Here is a 13,923-nt window from a genome sequence, read left to right on the forward strand (position 1 = left end):
AAAAATATTGACCATAGTTCAGCTTCTTCTTCACTTCCCTATTCTGAATCTCCTCTTCCTTACCAATTAACTCACAAATTTTGCCTTTCACAAAAAAGAAAAAAACACGCACACGCACACGCACACGCACATACAAAATAACTTGGGACCTTACCGATTAGGTTAAAAGAATTGGCTTAGTTGAATTTCTTCTCCAAGAATCTCTGGTCCAATGGTACCTATTGCTCCCTTCATCCCGCTGTCTCCCTCCATCTGAGAACTTTCGTTCGCCATCGGTAAACACCCACCACTTAGACCACAAGAATATAGTTTTTGTCCTATCTTCCCATATGTTTTATTGCTACTTGAGGGTGTTCAAGTCGAGGTTTGTCTTTCAATTTCTTCAAATTTTTGCTCTACTCTTTTTTTTGGTTCCCATTACTTTCTTAAAATTTCTAAATGTTTTGAAGAATTGAATGGAAAATTCCATTAATGTCCATATTGATTTTGTGTTTGGTAAAATCATATCAAAATTTGATTATCAGTAATTGCAAGTTTGATTTGTGGTAATAAACAAGTTATGCACATTGTGCAGTTTTTCAGTTAATCTGTCGCCGCCATCGCCATTGTTATGGCTAAATTTCTTCACCAGAAAAGCACAGTGAACTTTTGGTGGTTTTGAAAGATGAACTTTTCACTCTATTTCTGTTAACTTATTGGTTTTGAGTTTATCAATTTGGTGGTCATAATTGAAGGTCGCATTGACAAGGTTTGTTTGTTTTACTGATGTCTTTCATTTGTTCATTAGGAGCTGTATGTTTTGGTAGGTCATTCAAACTTATCTGACGTGCACACCACGTATTCGCTTTATGTCCTCATTTAACATCTACAATCATTGTGTGTTTGTTTTTCTTTGTTTCAGAAAATTGCTTGTTTTGGATTGGTCTAGTGTAATTTCATCAGTGCATGCTTCGATTATGGTCCAGTATTTGCTTGTTCTTTTGTTTTTCATAATTTGTTATGATATTATGGGTCATCTTCCTATGTTAAGCAACTTAAAGCTAAGAAAGGATGCTAACATTTTTTTCCCCTTGAGCATTGATGTTTAGGGAATAGAAAAATACAGCAGCTCCCACATTTAGTAAAATAATTTGAGCAATTTAAAGCTTTGCTTAAGCATTGATGTTTACGGGATAGAAAAGTACAACATCTTCCATGTTTAGTGTCGTTTCAATTAGCATTTGGATTATGGATTCTACAATGATCATCGCCAATGCAAGCAGGCAGTAAGATAGTGCCGTCAAAGAGATAGATTTAAGGTGGAAAGTTTATATAAGGTTGCCTGGATAACTAAATGAGTTTAATTAGGGTATCGAGAGACAAACTATTCTAAACTAATTACATTAAGGCATTTGTATTCCAAAGGCATTATAACTAACTTGTCTACCCAAAACCAAGTAACAAGAAAAATATAGGTGGTTTTCTAGACATAGTGAAAGGTTATTGCAGTTGGTCTAGGTGTTATTCCTAACTTCAATAAATGAATGGTGGTCTACCAATATCAATTTGTTGGCCCTGAATTTATGCAATGTAAAGCTAAGAAAGGATGCTGCGCTTTTTTTTTTTAAGACAATTACCTATGATTTTTTTTTTCGAGCCTGAGCAACCTTAGACTCTAGAAATATGCCATGGCAGTGAAATTAGTTCCAAGGATTCTTTGATGTTAAATTCAGACCACTTCAGGAAAGCGTTCAACATGTTGTTGGGTTAATGTATAATTTCTCGTTCTCTTTTTTTCCAGGAAAGGAAGTCAAATTTTGTCCCAAGTCACTCATGAAATTTCACGCAAGTAGCTAATTCTTGAATTTAGAATAATTGGATTTCCCCACTTGTGCATGATTTCTTTTTCCCTTGCATATTTTTTCTCTTCAAACCAAATTAACAAAAAAAGAAAGAGAAAAAAATAATCGTGGATTTAACGGATTGGATTAATGTCTTTTGATTCCTTTGCATGCATATTAGCAATTTTGGAATTATTACATTTGTTAGTAACATCTAACTGGCTGTTTACCTTGGTTTATCCATATTTCTTCGATTTTGCCAATTTCAATTTGTGTCCTGTTATTGTAAATTTATTTACTTACTTTAGTGCATTATTGTAAGCATGTCTTATTTGGTGTATAGATTTTCATCATTAAAAATTTATCTTGGCAAATTATTTAAATCTAACAGAGTATCTCAACAAATGCCTCTGTCTCCTTTGTTGAAGTCTAGGTAGTCTAAAAAGCTTAATGGGTGTTATGAGTAACGTGTGTGGATTAGAATGAATTAGCAAAGATCACTTTCTAATTTCTCCATTAATTGAAGCTATTTTACATATATTGATTTTATTCAAATTGCAATGGATGTGTTTTAAAATGTCAAATTTTGGCATCACACTTTTAGATATAAAAATTACATATGCACATTTTATACTTTTATTCTTAATTAATTGGAAGGAGAAAAGTACTAATTAAGAGAGCAAATGTGATGCACCCATGTATTCTGTCCATGAAATAAAAATATTTTTTCGTAGGTGTGTACTTGAAGAACCTAGAGAGTATTTTTTTTAATTTGTTTTTAACAACTGATGTAGAGATGTGGATATTTGATTTTTAGATGTATAGATTTTGATTCGCAATGACAGATTATATTCTCGATTAGCATACTATGTTTGCTAGAGATATATGCAACGTGGCATAATTGACAGTGAAAATTTTGTGTTCTGTGTTCTTTTTTCTTTGAGTTTAATTATCTTGTATTCTTATCTAATTGAAACTTTTTCCTTCTTCAGGAATTGTAGTTTGACATTAGGAAATCTACTTTATGTAATAAATATGACATGATAAGGATGCTATTAGATGCAATGGAGGGGAAGCTATTGTTAATATTGTCCTAAAGACGTACAAATGAGAGTCTAACTTGAATTGCAATGTTAACATTTCACAGGATTTTTCTTGTACTTATTTGGAATTTTCAAATACTTAGACTAATAGCAAATTAGTATTAAAAGGTGGTGGTGAATACGTTAATTCTGTTTTGTTCTTCTTTCTGGATTTGTTTATTATTGCATTTGGAACGCATAACATTGTGCATGTGTGGATGTTTAGCTTTTTCTGTTTGTTGTTCTTTTGTTAGAACTGATAGAGATTCTGCAATGAAGTGTATTATTGTACTAGATTTTATGCTGCAACTATTTTACGCAGCTTATTGACAGATTAAGAAATTCCTGCTATTTTTCTTGCATTAGTTGTCTTAGGTGTCATTTTAATGTTGGTTGGTTGGTCAATATGGCCTTGAAAGACCTTCTTTGGCCAATTGAAAAGAATGACGTAGTAAAGAGTATGCGTGGAAAGATTGGAACTACCGAACCAATGACTTGAACATTTTGTATCTCAAGTGCCCAAGTTAGAGTTTCTTGTTTTAAAATTGTGGATTTGCATGGTTTTGGTTTGACATGCTGTTTAACGGTTGTCAGTTGATTGAATCACAATTAAGATGATATTTTTTTCCCTTTTTTGAGATAGTTGAGCACAAAATTTGTATTCAAAATTTGTGCAAGTTAATGGCTGTATCTTGAATAATCTAATAATCTTTTTTGCAATTTGAACTAAGGTCAACACTTTTTTTGTGATGGATTGCAATTTGAGGCAGCAGAGAACAGGTGAAACTTGATCACTACTAGAATTTGATTAGCACTGGAACCTTGAACTTTGAACTACTGATTCTTGAAGTAACCGATCATGTGCTTACTAATTAGTGATTTTGATTTCAAATAGCTCGATGTATTATGGATAAAGAGAGTTTATAACCAATATGTTGCTAGTATTACATGTTTTTATTTGATTTTATTAAAAATAGGACCTGGGCATGCTCGCGCGAAGCGCGTGGCCCAAAGAACTAGTATAAGAGAAAGCACATCCACCAAGCTGCTACTGCTCCAATTCTCTCTTTTTTAGTTTTTTATTCCCTCCTCTCACTCTTGGTTAGCCAAGAAAATACCTAAATTGTTTAAGCCCTATATAATTGCAGGTGAAATTACTGCATCAATTGCATCGGAGAGTCATCGGTGGGTAGTCCTCGCCTTTATTTGCAGGTTTTCTGGCAGCCTTCACCTGGGGGTTTTTGCGGGATTGGAGATTTTAGTTTAAAATCTTCTTTCAATTCTTTGCTAGGATGAAACTCTCTTTCTCCCTCTCCTCGAAGCCCCAAAATTCAACCCTCAAGATACCCTCTACCGCCGACACCAATGCCAAAGAGTCAGTCGAATTCGTTACCGAATTCGACTCCTCCAAGGCCCCAACCGCCAAAAACCAGGAAAATCGGGTAATTCCTCCTAAGCCCAATGAATGGAGGCCGACTAAGAAGATGAAGAACCTCGAGCTTCCACTCCAATCTGATGCTCAAGATCAACCAATGCTCCAATTTGAAGTTGTTGAATCTAGCTCATCTGACCATACTTCTGAGAGTATGTCCTACGGCCTTAATCTGCGTAATTCGGGTAATGGGGCTGGAGCGAACCCACAGGAATTTCCTGGTTCGGCATCTAACGGGGACCCTGTGTTGCATAAATTGAGGGAGGATTTGAAGAGGTTACCGGAGGATGCTGGGTTTGAGGAGTTTGAGGATATGCCCGTTGAGGGATTTGGTCGGGCGTTGTTAGGTGGGTATGGTTGGGTTGAAGGCAAGGGTATCGGAAAGAATGCGAAAAAGGATGTGGATATAGTGGTGTTAAAGAAACGAACTGGTAAGGAAGGGTTAGGGTTTACTGGTGGATTACTGGAATTACCAGCTGAAGCCAATCGTGAAAATGGTTGTGGGACTAATAATAGTATGAGGAAAGGAAGTGACAGAGATGGTCAGGAGAAGGGAAGGGAAAAAAAGGACTTTTATGTGGGGAAAGAAGTGAGGATTGTGGGTGGAAGGGAAGTTGGGATGAAAGGTAGGATACTTGAGATGAAACACAGTGGGGAAGTTGCAATTTTGAGGCTTTTAAAGAGTGAGGAGGATGTAAGTGTTTATGTTAGTGATTTAGCTGATTTGGGATCAGTTGAGGAGGAGAGGTGTTTGAGGAAGCTGAAGGAGTTGAGGATTAGAGAGAAAAGCGATGTTAGTGATAAGAAAATTGGTAAAGGTAGGGATAAAGATTTGGCGAGCAGTTGGACGGATAGTAGAGATAGAGAAATGAAAGATAGGAAGAAGGATAGTAAAAGGGGAAGGGAGGAGATTAAGGGTAGCGATAAGTTATCCTGGTTGACTAACCATATCAGAGTGAGGATTATAAGCAAGAATTTAAAAGGTGGACGATTGTACCTGAAAAAAGGGGAGGTTGTGGATGTGGTTGGGCCAACAACTTGTGACATATCTATGGATGAGAACAGGGAGTTGATACAAGAGGTGGATCAGGAGCTACTGGAGACAGCACTTCCAAGGCGTGGAGGACCGGTTTTAGTTTTGTATGGTAAACATAAGGGTGTCTATGGAAGTCTAGTGGAAAGGGATACAGAGAAGGAAACAGGTGTGGTTAGGGATGCTGATTCACATGAATTGCTTAATGTTCGCCTTGAGCAAATTGCAGAGTATATTGGGGATCCAAGCTACATAGGTTATTAGTTGATTCCTAGTAATGAGATGCAGCATTTCTCGATTGATACTGTGTTTCAAAGTTCATACTGTGTTTCAAAGTTCAAGGTACTTTTTGCCAATATTCTTTTGCTGTTTCCTTTGTTTTTAAGTGTGAGTGAGAATTTGTATGTAATTTCAACTAGAGTAATTTTTAATGCGAATCTGATCTTTATTATTTTAAACTAATTACAGGTTAGCAGAGAGTGTGTTCTTTTAGGATTGCAAGCTTCAAATATTTATTCCAAGTGAAGATTAAGAATTGTATTTGCATAAAAATGTTTTGAGTAAGGTTTGGGACTCAGTTTTTTTTTGTCTGGAAACTGAAATCTGTGTCTCTCTCGTAGAGATAGGTATAGCAGTTCTAGGTAGCTGTTTGCTTCACCATGTGGAGTTCTACTTAGCTAACTTCATCATTTACCATTTGTTATAGTTATTGATCTTCTTTGGTGCTGCTTTAGATCTCAGTTGGGGTTTATCAATTTGCATTTGAATGAGGGTAACAGCAAGGTGCAGGGTATTGTTGGGAAAGATCTCTTCATTTATTTATTGATTTCAATAGCTTAAATTTTGAGTTAATGTTTTGTGGATGGCTGCTTTTTCACTGGTGGACTTTCATATGGGAACAACAAACCAGCTTGTTAGTTGTTGTTGTATGCATTATGCTGTTTACTTTTTTTTTCATTGGAACTGGTGCATTTTTGCTTTAGACATTTTCTTTGGCCATGAATTTAGTTTGGGATAATAGTTACACTGATCTGTAGCCTACATGGTACTATGGATATAATGCTTTGTGACTTCATTTTAAAGAAATAAATGCTTGCTTGTTGGTTCATATTTAGGTAATGTTGGGGTTCTGTACAATCATCAAAAAGGTGTTCACTAAATTTCTTGGGATCAAGACTTTCTTATGAGGGTCGTTATGAATGTAATTACAAGTTAAGGTGCCAAAGGAGGAATATTTATGTAAGGCTAGTAATGTTTTTTTTTGGTTGTGATACTACATCTGAAGCCAACTGATTTGCTAAAGGGAAAAGGACAGTAATTCTTGTTGTATTTGGTTTGACTTTTGTGAACTAGACTATGATGGTTATCTATGGCATAGGCAAATTGTTTCTTCCACCTTATGTTATGTCGAAATGTTTCCATCAATTTGTCCGTAAAGAGCAAGATCCTTGCCCTGTTTGTATCTGAATTTTTGCTTGTAATCCTTAAGGAGTGTGCTTTATATGCTAGGTAATAACTTAAAATTTCGGAAGATATGATAATGAGTCAGCTGTCTTCTTCTAGTTGAAGCTAGCATAGCAGTTTTCTAATAACTATTGCCTTTTACTGATTATATAACAGTCATGTGGTTCGATGGGACTGAAAAATTTTTAGAGATTTGTAAGTTTTGTAGTTTCTTGGTGCTAATTCTTGTTGCTCTTTAGCACTCCAAATTCTGGAATATGGATTTGAACCCAAAATTTCTTTTTGGGGGTGGGGGGGGGGAGATGGGATTGGCAGGTGCATGGGTGTGGGCATGGAGAATAGTGACAAATATGTATTAGACGAAGAGACAAAAAAAATTCAAGTGGAGATAGTAATCTTAGCTTTCAAATGTTTAAAGATACAGTGCGGCAACGAAAGCAGCATGGCTAGAAAATATCCTCAATGAGCTGCTTAAGTTTCTATTGTTCATTATGCTAGTCCTTGCTATAATGCTAGGGTCAGGGGAGGGTTAACAGAATTTGTGACGCAGGATCTTTAGGTTTCAGCAATGAAATTAGGTGTGGATTATACGCGAGCACACTGGATCTTTTAGGTGTCTATTATGTGCAGAAAATAGACTTAAGTGTTGGTACAAAAATTAGATAGGAAGATGAGGAAGGAGATGAAAAAGCAGAGAACTCATGCATTATGTCAGAGAGCGAGAGAGATAGAAAGGGAAGCATTTTTTGAAAATTGCTTCATTTCATTGCAATCTGCCATAAAGCTATTACAACCTATATTCATGTATGGAACATGACTTGGGGGGAGGAGATCTTAGAAAGGACCAGAACTCAACAACTAAGAAAGCTAAAAGCTCAAAAACTAAAGGAAGCCAATTTGGACTTGATTACTACTGCAGGTGGCCTCCATTTCCAAAGACTTGCCTCCATTTCCAAAGACTTGCAGAGCTTCTAGCAAGAAGACTGGATTTCTGAATTTTGAATCTGTCAAAAAAGACTTCTGCTATGCACCCTATGGCTTATTTTAGCATGAGCTGAAGTATAAAAAACTCATGAAAATTGGAACGTAAACTGCTTTGACTTATACATCAAACTTCACATCTAAATGGAAATACATCATGGAAAGCGGCTAGAGAACTTGAAAATCTGTTATTTTCTGAAATTATGAGAATCTTTGTTCATATCTCTTCATTCTGCATCAGTTTGGTACTTAAAAGCTGCTTTCACCAATTAACCTGTTCTACTTGAAAGAGATGCTGTTGTTGGACCAGCCATTTTAGTGTGAATAGGGATTGTGTAGATTTTACCTTGTCAGGAGTTGTCCCTGCTGACATTCAATTGTTCAACACTTATTCATATGGTCCCTTTTAACTGAACATGCTACAGTTTTTGTTCCTGAAATAGAAAGGTAACGTCTGAGCATAAGAGGTGACGATAGCACTTTGGCGAATAATTGATTATTTGATTATCTTTGGGCATTTAGTCGGGTTTATTGATCCATCTAAATTGTTTATCATTTGATTTAAATTTCTCTTACGTTCTTGCTTCTGAAATGTGTGCGACCTTAAACTAGACTGACAAAACTTTTAGTTTAAAATGACTTAAGGATCAGTTGTTGCATACCTTCTAAAATTAGCTTGGTATATTAGAAGGCTGAGATTTATCTCTTTTGACAGAATATTGACCAGCCAAAACAGAATTGCCTTTTTGAGTTTTGATAATTTGGTCTGCATCATGTTGACCAGGTTTCAGCTGCCTTTTGCTTATTGTTTTGGGCTTATTTTAAGGATATGATGAGAAACCAATAGCATTTGATTTTAGTGTTTTCAATGGAATTTTACCTCATGTTACAATTAAAGAATAATGATAAAAGAAAAAGGAAAAAAAAGAAAAATCTTCTGGCATCAGTCGTCAAACTTCTCAATGCTTCCTAAACCTGAAAATGGGGCTCTCTGATATATTGAACAGGTTATTGTGCAACCAACCCAAAACCCCCCCCCCCTCTCTATCTCTCTCTCTCGGGTAGATACAGATCATGTTATCTGGAATCTTCACTTTCCTTGTCATACCCATGTCCATTCCTTCATTTTGCACTAGTCTGTTGGCGGGAGCCCTTAGGTGAGTCCATGTAACATAGGAAACAGCAAATGTTTAGCTTCTATTGTTATTTCCAGCAATAAGTAATTAAACTGTACTGCCTTTTTCTTGGTAGTCCATTATTTTTTTGAGATCTTAGTTCTTTCTGCATTTTAGCTTCTCTCTCTTCTTTGAGAAAGAGGAACTCCAGCGTACAGCTGATGCTACAAATGGTTATGTCATCATTGGACCTCTTTAAAATATGTATTACATGGTAACATGCTTCACCTTTTAAACAAATCCAGATTTATTTTTGATCCAAATTGATGGTCTTGTGGAGTTTCAGATCAGTAACTTTTTTAACTTGTACATTCTAATTATCATGCCTAATCATTATGGAATGAGTGAGTCAGGGCAGAAGGAAGTTGTTCTAGTATTCTGTTTTACGTAGTCTGCAGATGTCTTTTGTTTAGATTTTCGAAGTATCTTTAAAGTATTTCAAAGCCTTGAATTAATATTAAAGGTTTTCTACCCATGAATGGTTAAGGTGCACAAGTCAATCAACAGTATTTCCTTCCGAGCCACTAGCAGCGGACTGTAGGATTGTAGCAGGAAATCTGATGCATGTTTTTGTTTCTTCTGCTGTTAAAAATGATTGAAGGTGAAATTGCACTTGAAGAAGTTTATTTCAGACCTCCTTTCATGAGTGGGGCTATCCACTTCTCTCATGGGTCCTAAATTCACTTATGGTTAGTTTTGGCATGTTAAAAAGTTTTTTCTCCTTGCGTCATTTTGTTTTGGGTGGTTATATACCTGAATTTGCTTCGGCGAGGTACTTGTAGATTGTAGTTGTAGTGCCTTTTTTTCTGTTGAAAAGGTAGATAACTTTGGTGACCGATGTTGTCAAGATGTGTAATACTAGTGTATCTGGCCAAAAATGCTAGAACACGTTGAATTTCTAAGGTGGTTTATTATTGTGATCCTTTTGCAATTAAGAATACATACTGGTCTAACATTCTCTGCAATTTGTGTTAACAATTGTTAGGCCAGTGGCAGGGGAAAAGACTGTTGAGCTTGAGATTTAAAGTGGACAGAATGGTAGCTCAAGCATTATAAAACAATCAAAATGCACCAAATCAAGCCAGTTTGGAGTTCAAACTCAGCAAGCTGAAAGAGAAAATTGGTTCCAGTGATTCAGGGATATTCCCCCACACTGTCTCCATTGTACAGCTACCACCAAATCAGTCGAACATGTGAGTTAGTCCTTTACTAAGGCTTAATTAGTAGACCATCTATTGGTGAAAGGCATTGGGTAAGATTCTTGTACGTTATAACATTGCCAAAGCTAAATCAGCCATTTAAGATGAAAGAAATGAACATCCTTATTAATGGTTTGGGAATGATTACCCTTTTTTTTTTTTTCCCCTTTTGCATGGACTACAAAGTTTTAGCAAGTGAAAATGTGCCCCTTGGCGCGATGTATGAGGATAGCCAGACGCATGTTTGGAGTGTTGTAGCAGTTGGGCTGCTATGCATGAGTGAAAGGGTGTTGAAGACAATAAAAGATGCTGAGCAAATTAGCTGTGATGAGAAGGATTAGTAGATTGAATGTCAGTTTAATTTTTGGGGGTATTTTATGTAGGATTATGCAAACGAACTTAAATGCATCATGCATTGATTAATCGAGAGGACTATCATTCAAATGTAGGTGTAATAGCTATATATCAAACACAAAGTATACGCTGTGGCCACAACCAATCAAGAAATAACCTGTAAATTCACCCTCAAAAAAAAAAAAAAAACCTGTAAATTCTACCCTTTTTTTATAAATATGATTTTATACAATTGTCTCCACATGAGAAGGTACACGCATATTTAGCCCAATCCTAGCCATGTCCTAGTTTCTTCACAAGTAACTCAATTTTAAGCCATTAATAGTGGCGTGGAGCCCTGCAACAGCATTTACCCCTTCTTTCTGACATTTCAAAGCACAAAAATTAGTGGTAACGAACATGAAGGTTGGTGGAATTAGAGGTGAAACCATATCCAACGTGGTTACATGCTTAATTCAATTGACAAATGCAAAGGCAGCAGAAATTAAATCATTACAGTGCAGGGATTATTGATCTAAATAATTCGAAAAGGTTGAGATGAAAATGCAGAAAGTAAAATCCGAATTAAGGTGATCCAAGTACCATAATGAACTGAAATAGCTAATAAATTGCGACCAGTCACATATATGATTAGGATCTCCATGATACCGAGTCTTCCATTGTTGCCTGTGCCCAAACCAAAAGAGAAAAGTGGACAATGCTCTGACATGAAGTAAGCTGTTCTGCGAGACACGATTAATTAATTATATTTACAAATAAGCACAAATTATATTTATATAATCGGTGGAGAAGTTGGGGGTGGAGGAAGGAGAGAAAGCGGAGGCAAAGTAAGGAGACTGCTTGTATTTTGGTTGGTGTCCACCGAAGGATTCAATGCCGCAAATCTGCCCAAAGACCATTCAGCAAACAAATGCCACCAGAGTTCAACAAAATTACAAAGTAACCAGTCCAAACTCCTAATAAAAAAAGTCACGAAAGTTCCTCTAAATTACCAGATAGCTGATCCAATCCCTAACGAAATGCCACTCAAATTGATCAATATCATAACAATCACCGGCCCACAAACAAATGAGAATCGCAACAGTAACCAAGCTTGGTACTTTTATATCCTACCAGTCTTCTTCGGAAGCCACTGAGCTTGTCTCAGTGGCCATAAAAGAGATGTTACAAGTGGGGGTTCAAATCTCATCTATAATCAAAAAAATTTAAGAGTGGTGTCAAAACACCCATTTGGTCTAGTCAATTGTTATTGTTGCTCGGAAAAAAAAAATGAGCGAGGGTGCCTAGATCCTATTTAATCAAAATCAAATCATAGAGAGTTCTATCAGCACTACCACGGCCATAAATTATGTTATAAAAGTACTTGATAACTATCGAGTATTTGAAACTAAAATTACTAATTAGTGATTATGGCACTGTTCATTGTTCATCTCCTCAATCACCTCTTCTAAGTTCAATCGACATTAGTAATCAGATCCTTGAAGTACTAAATAGCCTTATTGAGAAGAACAAAATGTCATCTAATTTTCACAATGTATGGCGGTAAAAACTAAATCAGCATGAAATTGACCCTACATGAGCTAGCCACTATTTATCTCCCTTGTGGTCAAACCTAGACTACTAAATCTTGATTGTCACTGGCAGTTTTAGAAACTACATCTGCTTCTACCTCATATTCTCCTTCACCTGTTATGCACATCAAAAGACTCCTAAGCTCAATAATTATACAAAAAGGAGGTAGGACAAACTTAGGTATTGCTTGTTAGAACATTAACCAGGAAGAAGACTAGTTAAAAGTGATCAGCTGGAATCAAAAGCAAGAAAGAAGTCATTCAAAGAAAAGGTTACAAAATAATCAATTTTGAGGATATCAATTAACTGAATGATAGCATATAACCAATTATTTGGCCTCTTGGTTCAGATACCTATCGAATTTCTAAGGTCAAATACACAATTACCAGAGCTCCAAGTCCAAGGTCTATATGAGTTTATGCAGTTTTAATTTCCAAGCTGATGTAAACTCAACCACAAAAAACAAAAAAACTTAGCAGACTCTGTTCACATAATTCTGTTTTGCTTGAGCAAGAAAATTAGTAACAATAGAACAAAAATGCAAACCTGCAGTTGTACCTTGTTTGCTTTTCACCCTAATGTGTCCTTTGATCCCTATCATATTTCCCTATCAAAGTTACCTCACCCAAATTTATACTTATGCTTAGAACTCCTAAAAAAGAATAAATTCTCTATTCCTAGGTGCAAATGGAATAAGTAATCTGATTAATGATCCTGTCATCCCCAATTAGAATAAGATTAAAACATGAGGCCAGAGGTGGAAAAAAACGTTAAGTCATACAGTACAACCTCTCAAAGCCAACTATACATCAATTACTCGCATGGTCTAGAAGGAAAAGAAAAAGTAGCCAGCATGGTGACGAACAAAATTTATAGCTTCTCTGTGGAAATAGTCAAGGCTCTATCTCATTCGATATGATAAACTTCCTAGAAACTTTCTACTTTCTACAACATTATTGGATTTTGGAACGGGCAAACACACACTCAAAAGCTATACAACATTGGTCAATGACACTAAAGAAAGTCATGAACTCGGCCATTGTGAATGCACATAGATAGTGACTTGTCCTACCATGGTCAATGAGTTTTAATCGAGTCAATCTAGAGAGTTATGTTTCAACAATGAAACAGGATTGGGGTAACAAACATGTGGTCTTACAAAATGTAAAGAATTAGTAGTAAATTTTTTCAGAGGGCAATATCAACAGAGGAGGTAATTGCCGACTCTCAAACCAAAAGAGAAAAGTGGACAATGCTCTGAAATGAAGTAAGCTGTTCTGCTGGACACGATTAATTAATTATATTTACCAATAAGCAGCATAATCACTATATAATTGGAAAACCAAAATTTTTTTGGCCAATTATTAGTCAGTCACTTTGATGAATGATGATGATGGAGATGCGAGGATAATAATCTACAAGCTATCTGTTTACGTCAATTATTCTTGTACAATGAAATGGAAACCAAATAAAAACATGAAGGATTTATCCTTCATAAAATTAGTGAGGGAGGATTTTTTTTTTCTGTTTTTGGTTGGGGGGGGGGGGGGGGGGGGGAAGGGGAGGGGAGGGATAATGGGCTGCATTTGTGTTATATACGTAGAAAGCCACGTTAAAGACAACACATGTATTTAGTTCAGAAGGGAAATCTACCTGCTTTGCAAATCGTGGCTGCAAGAAGAAAAACAAGAGTAATAGAGAGGCAAATCTCCACTTGTATAAGAACAAAAGCACAGGTTAGTTTGCCAACCAAATAAATGAAGTAAACTTTTGGAAATAACATCACATCATATATTGAAAGATACCATGAG

The 13,923-nt window shown here is 36.1% G+C and overlaps 1 protein-coding gene across 7 annotated transcripts; it reads left to right on the top strand.

The window, feature by feature from the left end:
* LOC113740011 (protein MOS2-like) lies at positions 1-10,667 on the top strand. Of its 7 annotated transcripts, none has more exons than XR_011813123.1 (4): positions 1-364; positions 4,051-5,709; positions 9,973-10,180; positions 10,373-10,667. XR_011813123.1 is itself a non-coding variant. In XM_072046143.1 (2 exons), the coding sequence occupies exon 2, from the start codon at positions 4,195-4,197 to the stop codon at positions 5,629-5,631; it is 1,437 nt and encodes a 478-aa protein (XP_071902244.1). In that variant the 5' UTR covers positions 1-364; positions 4,051-4,194; the 3' UTR covers positions 5,632-5,829. The 7 variants fall into 7 exon arrangements, 1 of the variants encoding a protein (XP_071902244.1); XR_011813122.1 differs by adding an exon at positions 5,836-5,932 and having other exon boundaries at positions 9,973-10,524; XR_011813124.1 differs by having other exon boundaries at positions 4,051-4,087; positions 4,194-5,709; positions 9,973-10,524.
* The last annotated feature ends 3,256 nt before the right edge of the window (positions 10,668-13,923 follow it).

This window comes from Coffea arabica, chromosome 4c (assembly GCF_036785885.1).
Source record: "Coffea arabica cultivar ET-39 chromosome 4c, Coffea Arabica ET-39 HiFi, whole genome shotgun sequence".
In the NCBI taxonomy this organism is placed as follows: Eukaryota; Viridiplantae; Streptophyta; class Magnoliopsida; order Gentianales; family Rubiaceae; genus Coffea; species Coffea arabica.